The sequence below is a fragment of the Zophobas morio genome, unplaced genomic scaffold (genome assembly GCF_036711695.1).
Source record: "Zophobas morio isolate AGI-343-1 ecotype UQ-CSIRO unplaced genomic scaffold, CSIRO_AGI_Zmor_V1 ptg000014l, whole genome shotgun sequence".
Classification (NCBI taxonomy): domain Eukaryota; kingdom Metazoa; phylum Arthropoda; class Insecta; order Coleoptera; family Tenebrionidae; genus Zophobas; species Zophobas morio.
The window spans coordinates 697129-715381 of NW_026972119.1; the positions used below are offsets into that span (position 1 = coordinate 697129).

At 33.4% G+C, this 18253-nt stretch overlaps 1 protein-coding gene across 1 annotated transcript; it reads right to left on the reverse strand.

Moving 5' to 3' along the window:
- Positions 1 to 13159: 13159 nt before the first annotated feature.
- Positions 13160 to 17990, reverse strand: LOC135128923 (uncharacterized). Its single transcript, XM_064055998.1, has 5 exons — positions 17176 to 17990; positions 16825 to 17121; positions 14005 to 16770; positions 13288 to 13323; positions 13160 to 13237 (listed from the first exon to the last, which is right to left on the reverse strand). Exons 1-5 carry the CDS (start codon positions 17473 to 17475, stop codon positions 13160 to 13162), a joined length of 3477 nt encoding a protein of 1158 aa, XP_063912068.1. The 5' UTR covers positions 17476 to 17990.
- Positions 17991 to 18253: the final 263 nt, after the last annotated feature.

Below are 18253 nucleotides of genomic sequence, written 5' to 3' on the forward strand. Positions count from 1 at the left end.
CTGAAAGTCTATGGATATATAGTTCGCAATGCAAGGGAATTTTCCAATTTATCGACTTTGTTAAATATTTTTAATGCGTTTGTAAGGAGTAAACTTGAATATGCGTCCGTTGTTTGGTTTCCTCATTACAAAAATCGTGTTGACACACTGGAAAGAGTTCTCCGTAGATTTCTCAAATTTCTATCATTTAGAGCTGATGGAATATATCCTCCGATTGGATATTCTCAATTCAAAATTTTAGAAAGGTTTTCGGTTCTGAGTCTTTCTGAAAGAAGTAAAACTGCTAAGGTAATATTCCTGCTTAAATTATTAAATTCAAATTTTGATTGTCCAAGCTTGCTTTCGCAGATAAAATTCCATATCAAATACAGATCATATGGTCCTAGATATAAATCTTTGCTATATCTACAGACACCGCGTACGGAAATTTTAAAATACTCACCACTGCAGATGATGTGTAGGATAGGTAATTATGCAAGTCAACATGTTGACCTATTTGACACCACGATCAACGAGCTCAAGAGGCTTAGTTTTTCTGACATATCCTGAAGTTTTATGGAGAGTTGTTTTGTATATGTATTATCTTAAATTTTCTATATCCATTTGTATAACGGTTGTATGTTCTGTAAATGGAGGTAACTCTGTTGAACATACTGAATAATAATAATAATAATAATAATAATAATAAAATAAGATAGTAGACACAGTAAAAGTGATAAAGTTTTTGATGAAAAAATCCAGGTACATAAACAAAAAATTGAGTTGTTAGATTGCCACACGCACGTTTTCTACAGTCTCTAGGGGTTTTATAAGTTAGCTCGTAATCCTCAGAGCAGATTACAATTTAGTCATTCCACCTTGGAAGCAATCACGTAGGAATTTACTCGTCAGAGGTTTTCAAAGTGATTTTGGTTTGCCGTTTTAATCGTTTGCTAAATCTAATTTTTAAAAAATATTTTTTAAAATAACTGTTAGGAATTCAATGCTATTCACCAAATGACAGCTAATTCTAAGGAATTGAATAGTTATTCACAACTTGGAAGGAAGAAGAATTTTATTTGAAAAAAATAAAAAATAAATTATAGGAATGACCAAACAAGTAAAAACATAAATAAAATGCTTATATACCACCGGAGTGTAAATAGAATACGTTTATATAAAAATCATCGTGATTGTCAACCACGGTAACCATGATAAGTCAACGCACGCTAATTTAATGAAGCAAGGAAGTAGAAATAGTCTTTTCAATTGATATTTATTTTATCAGGAGTATAAGTGATACCATTATTTAAGTATATACTTAATGATGTGATGCTATATGTGACGGAATATGAATGATTAAACGCCGAGCGATCACGAGACGAATTAAGTCAGTAAGTGTCATATAAAGTCACTTTAACTCCATTTGAAATACAATATTTTATTTTAAAACAATTAATATATTCTTTTGAAACGATTATTTTCTATCTCGTTGCTTTATTAAAAAAATTGATCAAAGTTTGTTTCGACAGAACTTCCCTCGCTTCTGGAGTACGAGCCCAACAAATACCGCTTCTTCGAAAAATTATAAAATTAGATTTAGATATATTTGTTTTTTGATAACCTCTATCATCTAAAAACCAGCGACATAAACAACACTCCCACAACTTTTGCGCCATGGGGGCTCCAAAGTGCAAGTGACTGTGCAAATTGCACAAGTACGGACAATGTAGAACAAATTTAAAGCAGATAACCAATGGAAAAAAATGGCCTCTCAGCAGTAATAACAGGCTTTAATTTCAAGTGCTTGTTTAAACATCGGAAGAATGTCACGTAGAAATTTGTTTGATTTGATTGAGTTTATCACCTCAAAACAGGGGATCAAAATTATTAATTAAACTACAGTCAGCTACTACAGAATGTTCTGAATATTATTTTTATTATTTCTGTTAAATAAACACCGGCCTACTCTCACATTTTCGGGAAAGTGGGGTACTTAAATTTGTTATGCACAGCGCGAGAGAAAACGAAAGACCAAAATTGGCATCGAACACGGGATCGCGGTCCGCCTTTCGAGCTCTTACCAAGTTCATTGATTAAATACATATAGATAGACCCATGCTATTGTTTGGAGCGAACAGGCCAAACGCCGGCGAAAAGCTTGGACACCAATCACGCGCATAGGCAACACAAATCACAGCAACAATACATTTAATAAATCTACCACTCGATAGAAGGCGACGAAAAAAATGTTTAAAAATCTCATAGTAAGTATTTAGATAATTTACAACGTTGCCAGATGAGCCTAACACAACTTTGCCGTTATTTCTAGTGGATTAGATTTTATTTCGTTTAAAAGTTTCTGGTAAATAAATTGAATTATTATAATGAATAAACAATACAAAAAAATTATTACTTGTTATTTTTAAACACTTCTTAGTGTTGACGAAAACATAAATAATTATTAAAGTTATTCTAAATACGGTCCGGTAGCTCAAATTTTACAGTACGAGTGGGATGTTTCTGGACGAGTGGGTAGCCGAGTCTTTAATTTCGAAACGAGTACTGCGAAAAGAGTTACCGGACCTATATTGTTAAGTATTTTATTTCATACTGTCAACATATTTTTTTAATCGGTAAAATAATTATTATTTTGAGAAAAAATCCAAATCGAGTCACTTTTTCTGACATCGTTAGCAACCGCTGTTGGGTAAATGTTTTAATTTGTTTATTCGTGCAAATCAGCATCAAAAATGTTTAAACACATAGTAACACTTTACAGGACTTGTCCTTTTTAGCACAATTTTACCGGATTTGTCCGTTTTTTTATTTTACTTCCTCTTGTCTTGTTAAAGCTCGTTTACTGTCGTCTGAACTAACTCGGTAAATTAGCCTTTACACGCACCCTGCCTGTAAAGCGTTACCGTGGCAGCTTTACAGGCACCGTGCCTGTAAAACGTTATCATGACAGCACCGGAATCAAACACACATTCGCTGCGTCGGCCTTTTTCTTAATCTCACTAATACTGTGCTAATACTAACGTTAAAATCACCTTCAAACTCTTCATCTTCATCGAATTCCACAATTAACAGAGCTCAGAAACAAAATTAAACTATTTAAATTATTAATCGAATTTACAAATTGACAGTTCCGTTATTTTCAAACAATTCAATTTTCCATAGTTACCGGAGCAAACTATGAAAAATGACTGTAATTTCTATGACTGTAATTTCAAGTAAAATTTCTAGAGATGCCAAAGTTGTTCATTTTCAGGATTTTCAGCAAGAGGAAGTAAAACGTTGTACGCGGCTCGCTTGCAACTAAGCCTTTACTGGGGCTCACCGGATTACAGAGCTCGCTCCTACGTCGCTCGCCCTGCAAACATTCCGGCTCGCCCGTAAAGGCTAATTTACTAAGCTTGCCACGTAAATAACTATTACCGGACTCCTTCGAATCCAGTAAAACCTCAAATTTGACACAGTATGAAGTAAAAGAAATGTAAATAACACATTTGAAATTTTTTCTACGCTTTCGTGTGGTCGCTTTTGTTACTAATAATACAAAGGAAAATGCTTTTAAATGCGTTTTCTCAAAACTTACTATATTTTTTAGAAAATTTATTAGACTAGAGACGGGCAGATATATACTAAAGACAAAACATATGCATTCATATAATATATCTTAAAAAACGGAAAACATATGCCGCATAAAGTGAAAAATAAGACATTTTCTTTCACATTTTATGATGTAAATACAATTAAGTATATCGATAACTCGCTACTGAAAATTTATTGAAATATAATTTGTGTTAAAAAAAGATTTTTGTGGTTTTATGGTTTATTAACATAATTTACTTATTTAAATTAAATATTTTTAATACATAACACAAGTTCTTGATATTCTTTATTTTTATTCCAAGTAATAATTGTGTTTCCTTTGGTTTTAACCAAGAAAATTTTTCGGTTATTATCTAACATACTTTTGTACATTAAGAAAGTCCATTCCAAGTCGCAGGACGTTACAGGACAATATTTAAATAAATAAAGAAGTCGTTTTTATGTGTTTTAAAATTCACTCTGATTTCCGGACTTTAGACTTTTTGGTGTTTCACTTCGGCACAAGAACTACTCGTATCTCAAAGAAAACAAACAGTGGAAAAATGGAACAGCTTTAGAAACTATTCCTTTATTTGTTGTGTCTTGCAGCGAGAAAGGAATATAGCGTATTGTACATATATTTCACAGTAAAAATGTGGGTCCGGTTTAAAATTCTACCTACCTAATTACGTTAACAAACTAAAATTTTCATTGAAGATGCAGATCGTTCTAGGAAACTTCACTAAATCTCTTCATTTACGAGCTATTGAAAGACCGCCGGTCTCACTGATACTTCTTACCTGGCTACGAATGAAGTGAGAAATGCACAGATTGGAAATATAGTAAATGGGGTAGTACCTACATATGTATGTATGCGTAATATGTCGTTAGACACTAAGTATTTTGCAAATAAAATTTATTTCATTGAAAACAGAAACATTAAAAAACATATCTGTACAAGTTTGGAATCCATATGGCCAGTTGTTTAGAATATGCAAATATGCTTTTGTTCGTATTTACAATCATTACGAAACAGGTTATCAAATAATCTATTTTCACATGGCGGGACTTTCAAGCGGCAGAAGAGTTAAAAACCATAAATTTTCATTGAAGAAACAAACTCTTCCAAGAAAATTTACCAAATCTTTTAGTTTATGCACTATTGGACGAGCTTTCCTTAAAAGGTCAGTATACCTAATCGCATTATTCCATATTGATACGTACCTACCGAAAACGTTGCCAGATGAGCCTAACACAAATTTACGGATATTTCTCGTCAACCAGATATTATTTCATTTATTAGAAGTTTCTGGTAAAGAAATGGGATTATTATAATGAACAAATAAAACAAACAAATTATTATGATTGTTATTTGTTGTTTTAATCCATTAGACGCTTATAGGCTTATAAGCATACTTTTCTTGAAAAATCGGTAATAAATTCAGTGAAGCATCTTTGTGCCTTAATTCCTATTGGTAAATTGCGATTTTGAATAGAGGTTGCAGGAAAATTTTGTATGGTTTTATGGTTTATTTACATAATTTTCTTATTTACAATGAATGTTTTTAAGACATAATACAAGTTCTTGATATTATTTATTTTAATTACATTTAATAAACCATAAAACCACAAAAATCTTTTTTTAACACAAATTATATTTCAATAAATTTTCAGTAGCGGGTTATCGATATACTTAATTGTATTTACATCATAAAATTTATTTATTTTACTTCATACTATGTCAAGTTTGACGTTTTACTGGATTCGAACGAGTCCGGAAAAATAAAAAAAACGGACAAATCCGATAAAATTGAGCCAAAAAGGACAAGTGTTCCATTTCAGGAAGCGGCCACTGACCCTTTTGGATCTCTTTTGCTTTACCTGTTATTGTAATTACAAATGTAAATTTAGTACTTCTGTAACCGTCCTGTATTAAACATCGAAACCGAACGCTGTCTATTATTTCGCACACAACAAAACAAAGGTCCTTCGAGCAATATCAAAGTACAATTCGGTATCACATTGTCGTATCAACCAGATTACAAAAAACACTGGTAGGACGAGCCGAGTTGCACAAACATTGGTCCTTCGAGACGGATTGCACAAAACATTGGTCCATCGAGTCGGATTATACAAAGCAACAAGTCCTGTAAAGTGTTATACTATGTGTTTAAACATATGATGCTGATTTGCACGAATAAACAAATTAAAACATTTACCAAACAGCGGTTGCTGACGATGTCAGAAAAAGTGACTCGATTTGGATTTTTTCCCAAAATAATAATTATTTTATCGAATAAAAAAATATGTTGACAGTATGAAATAAAATACATAACAACATACGTCCGGTAACTCTTTTCGCAGTACTCGTTTTGAAATTAAAGACTCGGCTACCTAGTCGTCTTGAAACATCCCACTCGTACTGTAAAATTTGAGCTATTTAGAATAACTTTAATAACTATTTATGTTTTCATCAACACTAACAAGTATTTAAAATAACAACTAATAATTTGTTTGTATTGTTTATTCATTATAATAATTCCATTTATTTACCAGAAACTTTTAAACGAAATAAAATCTAATCGAAAAGAAATAACGGCAAAGTTGTGTTAGACTCATCTGGCAACGTTGTAAATTATCTAAATGCTTACTATGAGATTTTTACACATAAAGTCACTAGATTACTAAAGTACCGCAATCGTCCGCCATTTTTAGGCAAACGAAGCCGCCAAATTTAAAATTTACAAAATAACAAAACGGTGTACTTGGTGTTTAGACACTTGTTTAGACGATGATATTCCGATTTTAAATTTTCGTTACTCAAATTTTTGGTGTAAAAAAATATAAAAAAAACAAGGATAATTTAAACATTTTTATTTTTTAAAGCCTCTCGCATCGTAACGCTTCTGCTATTTCTAGCAGTACAACTTTTTGTTTCAACAGTTTTTAAACTAAAATATATCCTACTCCTAACATACACTTTGACTACTTTACATAGTATGTTATGACAATTTGGTACATTAACAAGATTCTGAATGGGATGTTGCTGCAATATATTTAGAAAATCTTCTAGGCCTAATATATTATTTTTAATTGGGTTTTCATATTTTCGGTAAAGTACTTCAACGTCCTTTATATATTTAAATAAAGTTGGATGTGCATATTGCAAAACGTTCTCTTTATATTCCTTTAATTTCAGTAATTTATTTATGTTTGTTTCGGAATGATCAGAGGTAATAAGGCTCCCAAAACATTTATCACATGTAGTAAATTTTTTTTAATTTTATAAATGACAGCCCCTAATAAATAGTAAATACTACTCTGTAAATTCATGAGGACCAGGGTGGGTTAGGTAGCTTCGTGCTTGCCTGCTACACCTTGGGTCGTGGGTTCGATTCCCGCCCGGCTCTGGGTGTTGTGTATGTCTCCCGTTCCCCTGTAATTGGGCCATCGGCCTGTAGTGGAACGTAATCAAATAAATAAATAAATAAATAAATAATAGTTATTTATGTATTAAGGGCATAATCAGGGAGATTGTGGCACGAGGGAATGTTTAAAGCCCGACGAAGGAGGGCTTTTAATTTCCCGAGTGCCACAATCGACAATTATGCACGTGGTACATACAATGTTTTATTCTATTTTAGTTTCTAAACTATTTTTAACGAAATATTGAGTATTTTCGGCAAGAATGTGTGAATTGTGCCGATGCGAATTTTAATACATAGCTGGCTATTATTTTGATGTTGTTATGGATACCACGTTGATTATTTGATAATTCGTTTTTCAAAATGTAAATTAAAGAAGCGGAAAACGTTTATTCAAACGAAAGTTTAGAAGAATTTGAAGTCGGTCAGGTAATGATTTGATAAAATATTGTGTTTCCAACTTAAGAAAAACGTTGAATATCGAAGCGTGTTTGAATAATTAATTGATTAGTGTAAATGAACAATCAATTGTTGCTTAGCAATTTTTGACAGATTTGTGCTAAAAAGGCCAATTTAAGCCCGCATTTGGGTGCTTATAAATAAGATTATGATTCTAAAATAGAATAAATAAATAAATAAATGTCCATTTCTAAATCAACCACAATTTCCTCATGTAGTTCAAAAGAAGAACTGCTGGCATTTTGAACTGACCTATTTAATTCGTCACAATATTGAACCACCGAGTCACCAACATCTTGTTCATAATTTCCCCTCTTTACACTGGTTTCAAATTGCGACAAACACAGTAATCTTAACGAAACTCTGAACATGTGTGCATCAGGTACGGGTTGACGGCTTCTAATAGTCGAGAAACTGTTCTCTAAAGCATCTTGTGTCAACCGAGAGAGCATTATGTAATTAGTAGTAATCTAGTGACTTTATTTACACATTTTTTTCGTCGCCCTTTTTCGAGTGGTAGATTTATTAAATGTATTGTTGCTGTGATTTGTGTTGCCTATGCGCGTGATTGGTGTCCAAGCTTTTCGCCGGCGTGTGACAGCCGAATGTTGGTACGCCATCTCTTGTTCGCCGGCCTTTGGCCTGTTCGCACCAAACAATAGCATGGGTCTATCTATATGTATTTAATCAATGCCAAGTTACAGCCGGAATATCGTACGCTAATGGCAAATTGTTAATATACTGTGCAACTGTTTTGCGAATATTTGGATGGATAGGGAAAAACTCAAAGCGGATTCGTACATCACACGTACAGAAGTATATTATTGTGTTACAGCTAATATCCGAAATCCGTTATTATGCATAATAACTAGACATTTTAGGAATTATGCGTAATAACTAAACTTGTCAGTTATTATGCGTAATAACTGAAATTTTCAGTTATTATGCATAATAACGGAAAATTTTAGGTAATATTGATAATAACTAACAGAGGAACACGAATTATGCATAATAATAGCTGATTTCACAAAAAACGGGACAAGATGAGCAATTCAGGTTCTCATAGATCAATGAAAAGCAATGGGAATATGACGTTTCTGTTACTGTAATTTGTCCCGTTTTTTTTAAATCAACTGTACATGTGATATGTAGGGGAAAGGGAGGCAGGGTGGGTAGCTTTTTTGAAAATATTATGCATAATTCCTGTTTCTCTGTTAGTTATTATCAATATTACCTAAACGTTTCCGTTATTATGCATAATAACTGAAAATTTCAGTTATTACGCATAATAACTGACAAGTTTAGTTATTACGCATAATTCCTAAAATGTCTAGTTATTATGCATAATAACGGATTTCGGATATTAGCTGTAACAATTGTATAACATTCAAATTATATAAACATAGGATTGTTTGAGATTAGGTCATCAAATTGTTGGTGGTGATAGTAATCAGACAGACGGACGGATGGACGGAGAAAACACAGTGCGCATGCTTGCAATGTTTTTTCTGATTGGTCCACTTAGTACTTATACGTAGAAAGTTTGCAGCTTGCAAGAATTTGTAATTCCTTAAATATACTTCGAATGGGAACACTTCTACATATCGACTGTTGTCAAGCTTATAATTATAATTACTAAGTATAAGTATAAGTAATTGGACACAAGGGGTAATTATCTCAGCAGTCTCACCCAAAGAGATAACAATCAGACATGTTTCCTTGTGTATGAGGGTAAGCACAGTTTTAAAGATGAACCGGCACAGTCAGCCACGAGCATTCTTATAAAGGACATACAGAAACGAGCCCCACAGCATTTTTCCAACAGTCCAACACAGGCTCGTCCTCAAGATAAGTTAGAGGTAGTTATTTCGTTTGGGACGAATGTTTAAAGAAGCGCTGTCGGTAGTCCGATCCTCTAGTTCCCACTCCGTGGCACACATACTGCGTTGATCGCCTCATTAATTTTCTTAGTTTTCTTGTGTCTAAGCGATTACCACGTACGGTTCAACGCTTGCAGCTTTTTCTCAGGGCTGCTGCTTTTACATAGGCAAACCACTTAATTATTTCTTCCATCATTCTGTTGCAGTCTGGAAATGAAAGTACAGTCAGTGGTGTTTTTCTCTTCGGGAGATCAGCGTGCCCTCTTCCCGCATAATGCTCAACCAGCATTTACTTGCTGGCGACTGAGGTTGCAAACGAATAATGCATATACCCCAACAAGGGAAGACGTATGACTTGCGAACGAGACCGTGCAAATACATGCCCTTCTTGTTCGTCTCGAGCATCTGCGCTCCAAGCCACGGCGTGCGCTTGGAGCACACAACCTTATAAGCCTTACTAAAACCAGCTCCAGATCACACAGCCCACACCCAGATGCTGGCGTCATTCATGCGAAGATACGGAGTGGGTACGCGCGCTGTTCATACTCACATGTAGGTACGTCCACATACAAATGATACCAACACCTGTTCACACCATTTGTTTACTCTCTTTACTGTGAATATTCTGTAGTTTGATTACGTTGAACATGTAATGATCATCGTTAAATGGATATAGATTTTGTATATTGGTATCACTCAGTAATTAGGCGTACTAACACAAGCCGAACAATTGTTTTACAGATGTAAGGATAACCTCAAAGCTTTTGGAGCCACAAATCTTCAACTTACCTTCAAACTCCAGTTCAAATTTAATTATTTTTAAGAGTGTTGCACATCTTTTCTAAAACAATATGGTATAGTTATGCTCTTACAAATCTGTGGCTACCAATCTCAAAATGGATACAAGTGACAAAGAAGAAAAAGCTGTATTATGTCAAGTACATACAAGCAAAATCCTAACCCTGGCATTAGAAATAAATCCCAGAGACTAAGTGGTAGGTACTTCTATGTATTAACATAAGAAACAAAACAGTGCTAACAAACTTAACTTTTCTTTTTTGTACAAAATATTTTTTTGAAAAAAAAAAAAAAACCTTAAAACAAAACAATAGAACTATGTTTAAGGGGATTATAAGAACTAAAAAAAAATAGTTTAATTAATAGAACATCTCCAAGTGTTCAGTATCATACTAAAGATTCTCGCTTTCACTGCAAACAGTACAAAACCAATCACCTTTCGGTTTTCGCTTGATATTGACACATTTCTTATGACATCGGGACAGGTATGCAGCACAAGAAATAAGTCTGGAACATAATTTTGCCGCTTCTTCATATTTTTTGTTAGCATTAACAGCTGTAGGCGTTGGAGATGCGAAATCCAATATTGTTACTTGTTGGCATGAATCATTTGCATACAGATTTTCAATATTGCTAGACGCCCTATGATGACTTAAATAAAAATTCTTCTTCCAACGATTAAGCATCAAATTTTCATCATACGGATTCAAACCCATTTTTTCTCGTAAACCAAAATGTGGAAACATGGCAATAGCATTTGGTTAGAAAAATTGCAGTCACATTTGTCCATTTTTATTTTTATTTCGGGATTTGCATTTTTTTTATATTTTCTTCGTGTTCGTTTGGTTCTAGATTTTCCTTAATTTTGCATCTTACCATAAAAGAAAATTGCTGCAGTAAATGTTTCCAAGCAAAAGGAGTAATTAAGTTGTGATATTTCGCCTGATAAGTATCCCATTTAAATTCAATTATTTCCTGTTTAAGGAGTAAATCGTGATTCGTGAACTTCTTTCTCTGTCCGCCTCGTTATTGTCAATAAAATTTTATAGGGTATAATGAAATTTCCAAAACTATAGTACACTGCACCTATTCAAAGTGACATACATATCCTTGCAAAAATGTTGATGACGCCATCACAAAATTTTGTAAAGGCAAAACCATTTGAAACTTTACATTTACTTTAACATTACATACATTACTTTGTTTTAACTTATAGAGCATCTGAAAAAAAATTGCAAAATCAATTTTTCGAAAAAGTTGGATATGTGTTATTCTACTTTAGGGACGAGGGAACTTATATCATAACATAACCTGCAACCATTTTTTTTATTTTGTTATAAAACTGTAAGATCACGTTTCTGTCATAAGTATTATCATACATTACTTTGAACTAGATATTGAAAAAGTATCTAACGTAAATGTTATTATAGGTAAACTTCAAAAATTGTAAAACGTTACTAATGAAAATGTTGGGTATTCCTATTATTTACAGCAACCAAAGTTCTGTAAGGTAAATTTGAATACGTAGATTTTCATTTAGAGCCACATATAATATATACAACCTTAAATTTGCGCCATAACATAACGTTGAAAGTGACAAAAAACAATCTTTGCAAATACATAGCATAGAAAAACATTGAATTATTATGAACTGTTATAATAGGAACATTTAATTGCGATAATGTTATGTTTTAAGAGTGAATATTAACTTGTTATGTAGATGTATAAAAATGTAATAATAGTTATTTAGGGTAATTCGAGGAGATATGGCCATAGAGTAAAGATGGCCAACGCCTATATACAAGCAACCCACCACTAGATATCGGTACTACTGACGTAAACAGAGCTATTTGTGTTGGTTATGCTTCTGTTCGAGCATAGTTTCTGGCGCCAAAACTTCTGAAGGTAAGTTTTACAGGTGTTACGTAGATATGACAACCAAAAGTTTTTAAGCATCCACTTTCTGGTACAATAATATCGTATATAACATTCTTGATTGCTCTATTTTGTTCCCTTAGTGTTCAAATAATGTCTCACGATTAATATAACCTCAAACCGACATGAAATGTGGATGACGTGGAGACTGAGGTCATCTCTCCTCTACAGAAAGGAGAGTTGGCCAACATTTTTTGAGGATAGTTCGCCATGGCTATCTATCCTATAGTTATGATTGATTTTTCAGATGCCGAACATATATAAACGAAAGGCATTACATGAACGTGGATTATGGTCCCAAGAAGGTCTAATACAAGCAATGGAGGCCGTAAATAAAGGTCGAATGTCTGTACGACGTGCCTCTATTGAATATGACATTCCGCGACAAACATTAGAGCGACGTTTAAAAACAAATAATACAAGTAAAGGTAGATTGGGACCTAGTGGTCTTTTTGGGGATGGAAATGAAAAAAAAATTGTAAAACATATTAAAAAAATGCAGAAAATACGATTTCCGCTAACAAGAGACGACATTCGCCACATTGCTTTTAAATTTGCTGAGCAATGCAAAATCCCAAATCGATTTAACAAAGTTACTGAAAAAGCTGGGTATCCTTGGCTTCAACTATTTCAATATTCAGAAAAAACACGAAGTTATAACAAATTCTCAAAAACAAGACCATAACTCTAATCAGCAAACCATTGATGAACCGCAAGCTGGTCCCTCGCACTCTCTAGAAGAAGAACAAGACAAAAACACCTGCCATGAATCAGTGGAAAGCTTCTCAGATATCGATATCCTGGCTGTGGAATTAAACCAGACAAAAGGTGAGAGACAATCAGTAGTTAATAAATGGGGCTGACGTCACACAAGCTCCGTGTAAATCTTATGGACTTCCGGTCTACTGAAACGGTATCGCTCTCCTTGTCTAACACGTGGCGTTTTTGGATCCCTGTTTGTCGTCTCGCTCTCGCTTATTGTTGTAATGGAGAGGTGTGTGTGGTGCGCGCGCAGGATGGAAGATGGCGCCACCGCTGTATCGCGCGGCGCTCAATTTTTAAATTTATGAAAAAAAGTTTTTTTTCCTAGTCTTTATGCGGGAATCGAACGTCGTCCGATCTCGTGCTAACCGTCACCTCGGCATCTCGACTATCGCAGGGACCCTGAATGGAGCGTATTGTCAATCGTATTTATGCGTGTGTGTTTGTATGACCTCGAGTGGAGGAGGGGCGGCCGAGTCGGCCTTTTCCTGCAACCACTGTGTTAGGAAAATCAAGGGAATGACTCATTAAATACGGTCATAATTTATTAATGAACCAAAATATTTCAAATGAGCGTCCCCAAATTTTCTTAACACAAAGCGTGTGGCCGTGTACAGGAAGTGTATGTGGTGTTTCTAAATTTCGCATGCACCATTTATAACATACAAATCAGAGAAAAAAAAACCTCCATAATTTGTTGATTATTTATTGATAATATAGGTTACAGGTATATGTATTATAAATCATAACAAAAAAGAAAATATTTCAACACATACAGAATCAGCTTCTTATGAAAAAAAAAAGTTATATATTTTTCATTCGTTGACAATTTTATAATGACCCCAAGGCAAAGTTTCAACTACATTATTGGGTAATATATATCGTTTATTGTCCGATGAATCGAGTGCTTTTTTATGAATTTTTACGGTAAAAACTTGGTGGTTTTTCGACTGGATTGTATTAAAAGTGCAATTCTGATTTACTTCATTAAATAAACATTTATAAAAGTCATCAAACGTAATATGCTTTATGGCTGTTTTACCAACACCTTTAAGTTTTCGAACGCTACTATCTTTTCCGTCGATTTTGAAGCCGTACACTTTTGATTTAAGCGATACAAATTCGGTCATTATTTTACCACATAGTTCATCTTTAAATTTTCCTGGTACCTTTTTATTCACTTGTGGAATACCCCACTGATTATCGACAGGCAAATCTGAAGTGTCAAATAACAAAGATGCGTAATCTCGAATTATATGATAAATATCGGTTGTATCTTCTTTACGTAAAGTTGTAAATTCGTAAATGAAACTGTCGGTATCCATATATAATAATTTGGAAGCGAACCAATTTGATAGGTCTTTTTTGACAAAATTATAATGAAAATCGTACATTAACGTTTTTGATAATTCTAAAATTGTAAATCCTACGTAAATCGGCTTCTCGAAATTTATAGTTGTTTTATTCAATTCAACAACAACCAAATCTTCGTTTATAATTTGCGAACACTTAAATTCTGGCAAAGAGATATATTTTCTAGCGGTAAACCAATTGTTTGCTAGTTTTATTTTACGTTTCTTTCGATCGTTTTCCAGTGTTTTGCCATAATTGGCATTTATCATCAATTTAAAAAAGTCTTTTTCAAAAGCAGATTTGGCTTGCATTCGTAAATCAGTATTGAACATTATATATGGCTTTAACCAAGGTTTTTGTGAGAATTCTAAAACACGATGTATTTTTATCACTTTCAGACCGAAATGCACTGTTTGTCTTAAGTTCTCAAGATGAATTACGTATTTAGTTTTGTCGCATAAAGTGCATAATAATTTCTCTGAATTATTTTGCGAATTAGGAGGCATCTGATGTTCACAACAAAATGGTAATTGTTCATGTAAATCATGAAGAGACTGCGAATATTCCAAATCAACTTCTAAAATACAACATTTATCAGCAGTGTTTGCATAGCATGTATTTATATCTAGACTTTCAATTTCGAAATTATCTAACCACCTAAAATGATCGTATGGTAAACTCTGGCACTGTGCCCATCCGTAAAGATTACATACGTCCCAATAAATTAGATATTTAGTATCCAAATTTGGATCATATGACGAACAATACTTATTATTGGCTTTTGAATATCGACATATAGATTGTGATATACCACCTCTTAAAGCTTTTTCAATGAAAAGGGTCATATCGATATCTGTGAATAATCTGAGTTTAATTTGTGTCATTTTCAAAGCAGCAGCCCATGATAAGCCAGGTGCTGTAAAAAAACCGGCAGCATCGAGTCCATAATACTTCATAGTCAGATTTCTAAAATTTTCAAAGCAGTCAGCTAAAAGCAATACGTCGAGTTTCAAATAAAACAGGGCGTAATCACTTAAATTTTTAATAGAAAATTCATCCCATATTAGTTTAGCGTGAGCATAATCTTCGTCTGATATGTGTTCATCGTGCAGACTACTATAAAAATAATGTTTTTCAGGCAGTTTCGTTTTCGATAATTTATCCCAACAATCTAAGTACTCGTAACAAAACACTTGTTTTCGTGTTAACAATGGAAAACTTTTTACATCAGAAAAATATGACTTTGTAATTAAAAGTTGATCGGGAGTTAGATTTTTAACAAGAGAATCTAAGGACCAAGATAAAAACCTGTATGAATCTAAAAATGTAACTCGAGTTTGATTGAAATAAGTCGAAAATCCAATATATTTTTCCATATTTAATGGTACCAAATTGACATAATTACTACGAGCCAATTCCTCAATAAAAAGATGAACGTCATACCCACTAAGATTATGTAAAAAAACAGGTATACTATAATCTTTTTTGCATTGTAAATTACAATTTTGACAATACGGTGCTATATATTTCCCTGTAAGATGATCATGATGGTGGACTTTTGGATTGGTTTCGCAATAAACGCGACCGCAGATAGGACATTCCATTGACGAATTATACTTTAATTTTTCCTCGTCCGAAAGGGGCAACATTGGCAAATCTCGCGAGCGTAGAATTTGCGTCATTTTGTTAATTTCTTTCTGAAGTTTTGCAATGAACCAAGAAGCCGGTGTTTGATCATTTGGTGAACTGGCAATATAACTAAAGAATGTATTTAAACTATTGTCAAAAGAACAGACACTCGTGAATGCTACACTGTAAGGTATATGTCGATATTTCATCGGATGATCATTACCTTTAATTAACAAACATTCAAAATCTGCATAAATAACAAAACCTTTTTTAAGAAGCGCTTTGTAATTTGAAAATTCTAAATGAGCACTAGATTCATCAGGTAAAGTAATCTTAACTGGAGAAAATAATTTACAATCCTGCTGATGCGACTCGTAATGTGATTTAAGGGAGAAATGATTTAAACATCTATCGCAAATGAACATTTTCGCTTTATAAGCCGAAATATTTCTTCCACAAACTTTACTTAAGTCGCTAATAAGACAATAATGGCCATGTTTGGATCGAGTCTTTTTTAAATATAATAAATTTATGTGATGGTTTTTTACATTTTTTGTATGATATATAGGGCCTTCAATTTCATGCGTTTTGTCATTGACCGTGAACACGTTAATTGATATGTTAGAATTTTGAGCTTCAAATTTAGGAATACTTGATAACTGAACAGGCATTTGTACACCACGTAAATTTAATATATCGTGATAGTTCTGCGGATAGGCATCAGTACGTTCATAATTACTATCTTTACAGGGATAAAGACTTGCAAGTACCGACCATACAAAACAAAGACGATCAGTATTCATTATATTAATAATGCCTCCTTTCTTTTTCAATTCTGTTGGCAACGGTATGTAGATTCGGCCGTTTATTGGAGTGTACTTGTTGAACGCAACCATTAGCTGACATATTTTCCGTAGACTCCATCCAGATTTAGATTCTGCGAATTCTTCCATCTGTAATAATACCATACCTTGTTATTAAGTGAAAAAAAAATCTAAATAACTTACTTTGGTTTGAATAATTCCAGCTAAATCGTCAATAGATTTCTGAATGTCGGTCGATAATAAAATCATAGTGTTGGGTGTGTTGAAATACTTCAGGGACACTTCTCCTGTCGATGGAATTATGTATTCACAAGACATCTCGAAATTTAGTTTAATCGCTGTCATCTTTTTGAGAATATTTGTGATTCTTGAAAAAATTAACGGGCTGGCGTCGTGAAAAAATCGACGAATATCAACAAGATTCTCATCTAAATTAACAACTGCTCCTGTTCTCACGCGACCGACGAAAGCTGATTTTACCTAAGTAAAATTAATGTTTCTTATTTGATACTAAGGGGAATGAATAAAACTTACCTCTATCCAGCGAACCTTACTGTTTCTTCTCTTTTTACTATTACCGTATCCAATTTTTTCATTCTCGATTTTTGATTCGATATGTAAATTTAATCCTTTGATACGTGCTAAATAATTTTCCAATCTTCTTTTCTCCCCAACACAGTCAGAATTTCGCAATACACCATTCACGATTCGTAGATTTTTTCGATTCAATTTTAACACTTTTTCTAATTTCTGGACGTTGTTGTTACACAGTTGCATCATTTTGGTAACAGAATCGATCATTTTCTCGATTACTTCTGTTGTAGCTGATTCCATTGTGAAAAAAAAAAACACCACTAAGTACTAACACTAATAATGCTGATTAAATATAAATTGATAATAATTATATTGTTACGAGCTGTTTTATATCTGCACGATTTCGTAGAGATGCGCTGGGTTGCTCTTTCCAGTGTCCTTGGTGCCATGATATACCAAAGCCAAACAAAGAACGTCCTCATGGATAGATTCGATCAAGTCATCGGACATATTATCTGCCATCCTTTTTGGTAAAAATATGACACCTTCTTCGAGTTCCACAAGGACACAATCACCAAATTTTCCTTTAACTTTTTTCACATCACAAATCGGGTATTTCTCACCAATCTTTAGCTCATCGGGATTTAATTTCGGTTTAGTTTCACATTTCCCAATTTTGTTCAATTCATTCAAACTAGCAGCCATTTTATATTTTCGCTGATATGAGAGTTAAGATTTCACACGTAGGTACTGCACGCAAGTGAGTCGCGAATATGAATAGATAGCTCTATTATTATTGTTATTCATTATTGTGGTAGGGAATTAAAACAAAGACGCTTTTATTTATTTTTTTATTCATTTATTTATTTTATCATTCAGCCTACAAATTCTTGAATAGTACATGTCTGCAGGAAAAACGCTGAAATAATACATTTAATAATTATTATTAATCGTTCGATGCGAGATCAGAAAAAAAACTTGAAACTTTTCCGTGCTGGTAATTTTGAAAATTACATTTGTTATATATATATATATGTTAACAAAAATCTAAATTTAATATTAATCGGTTGATGCGAGA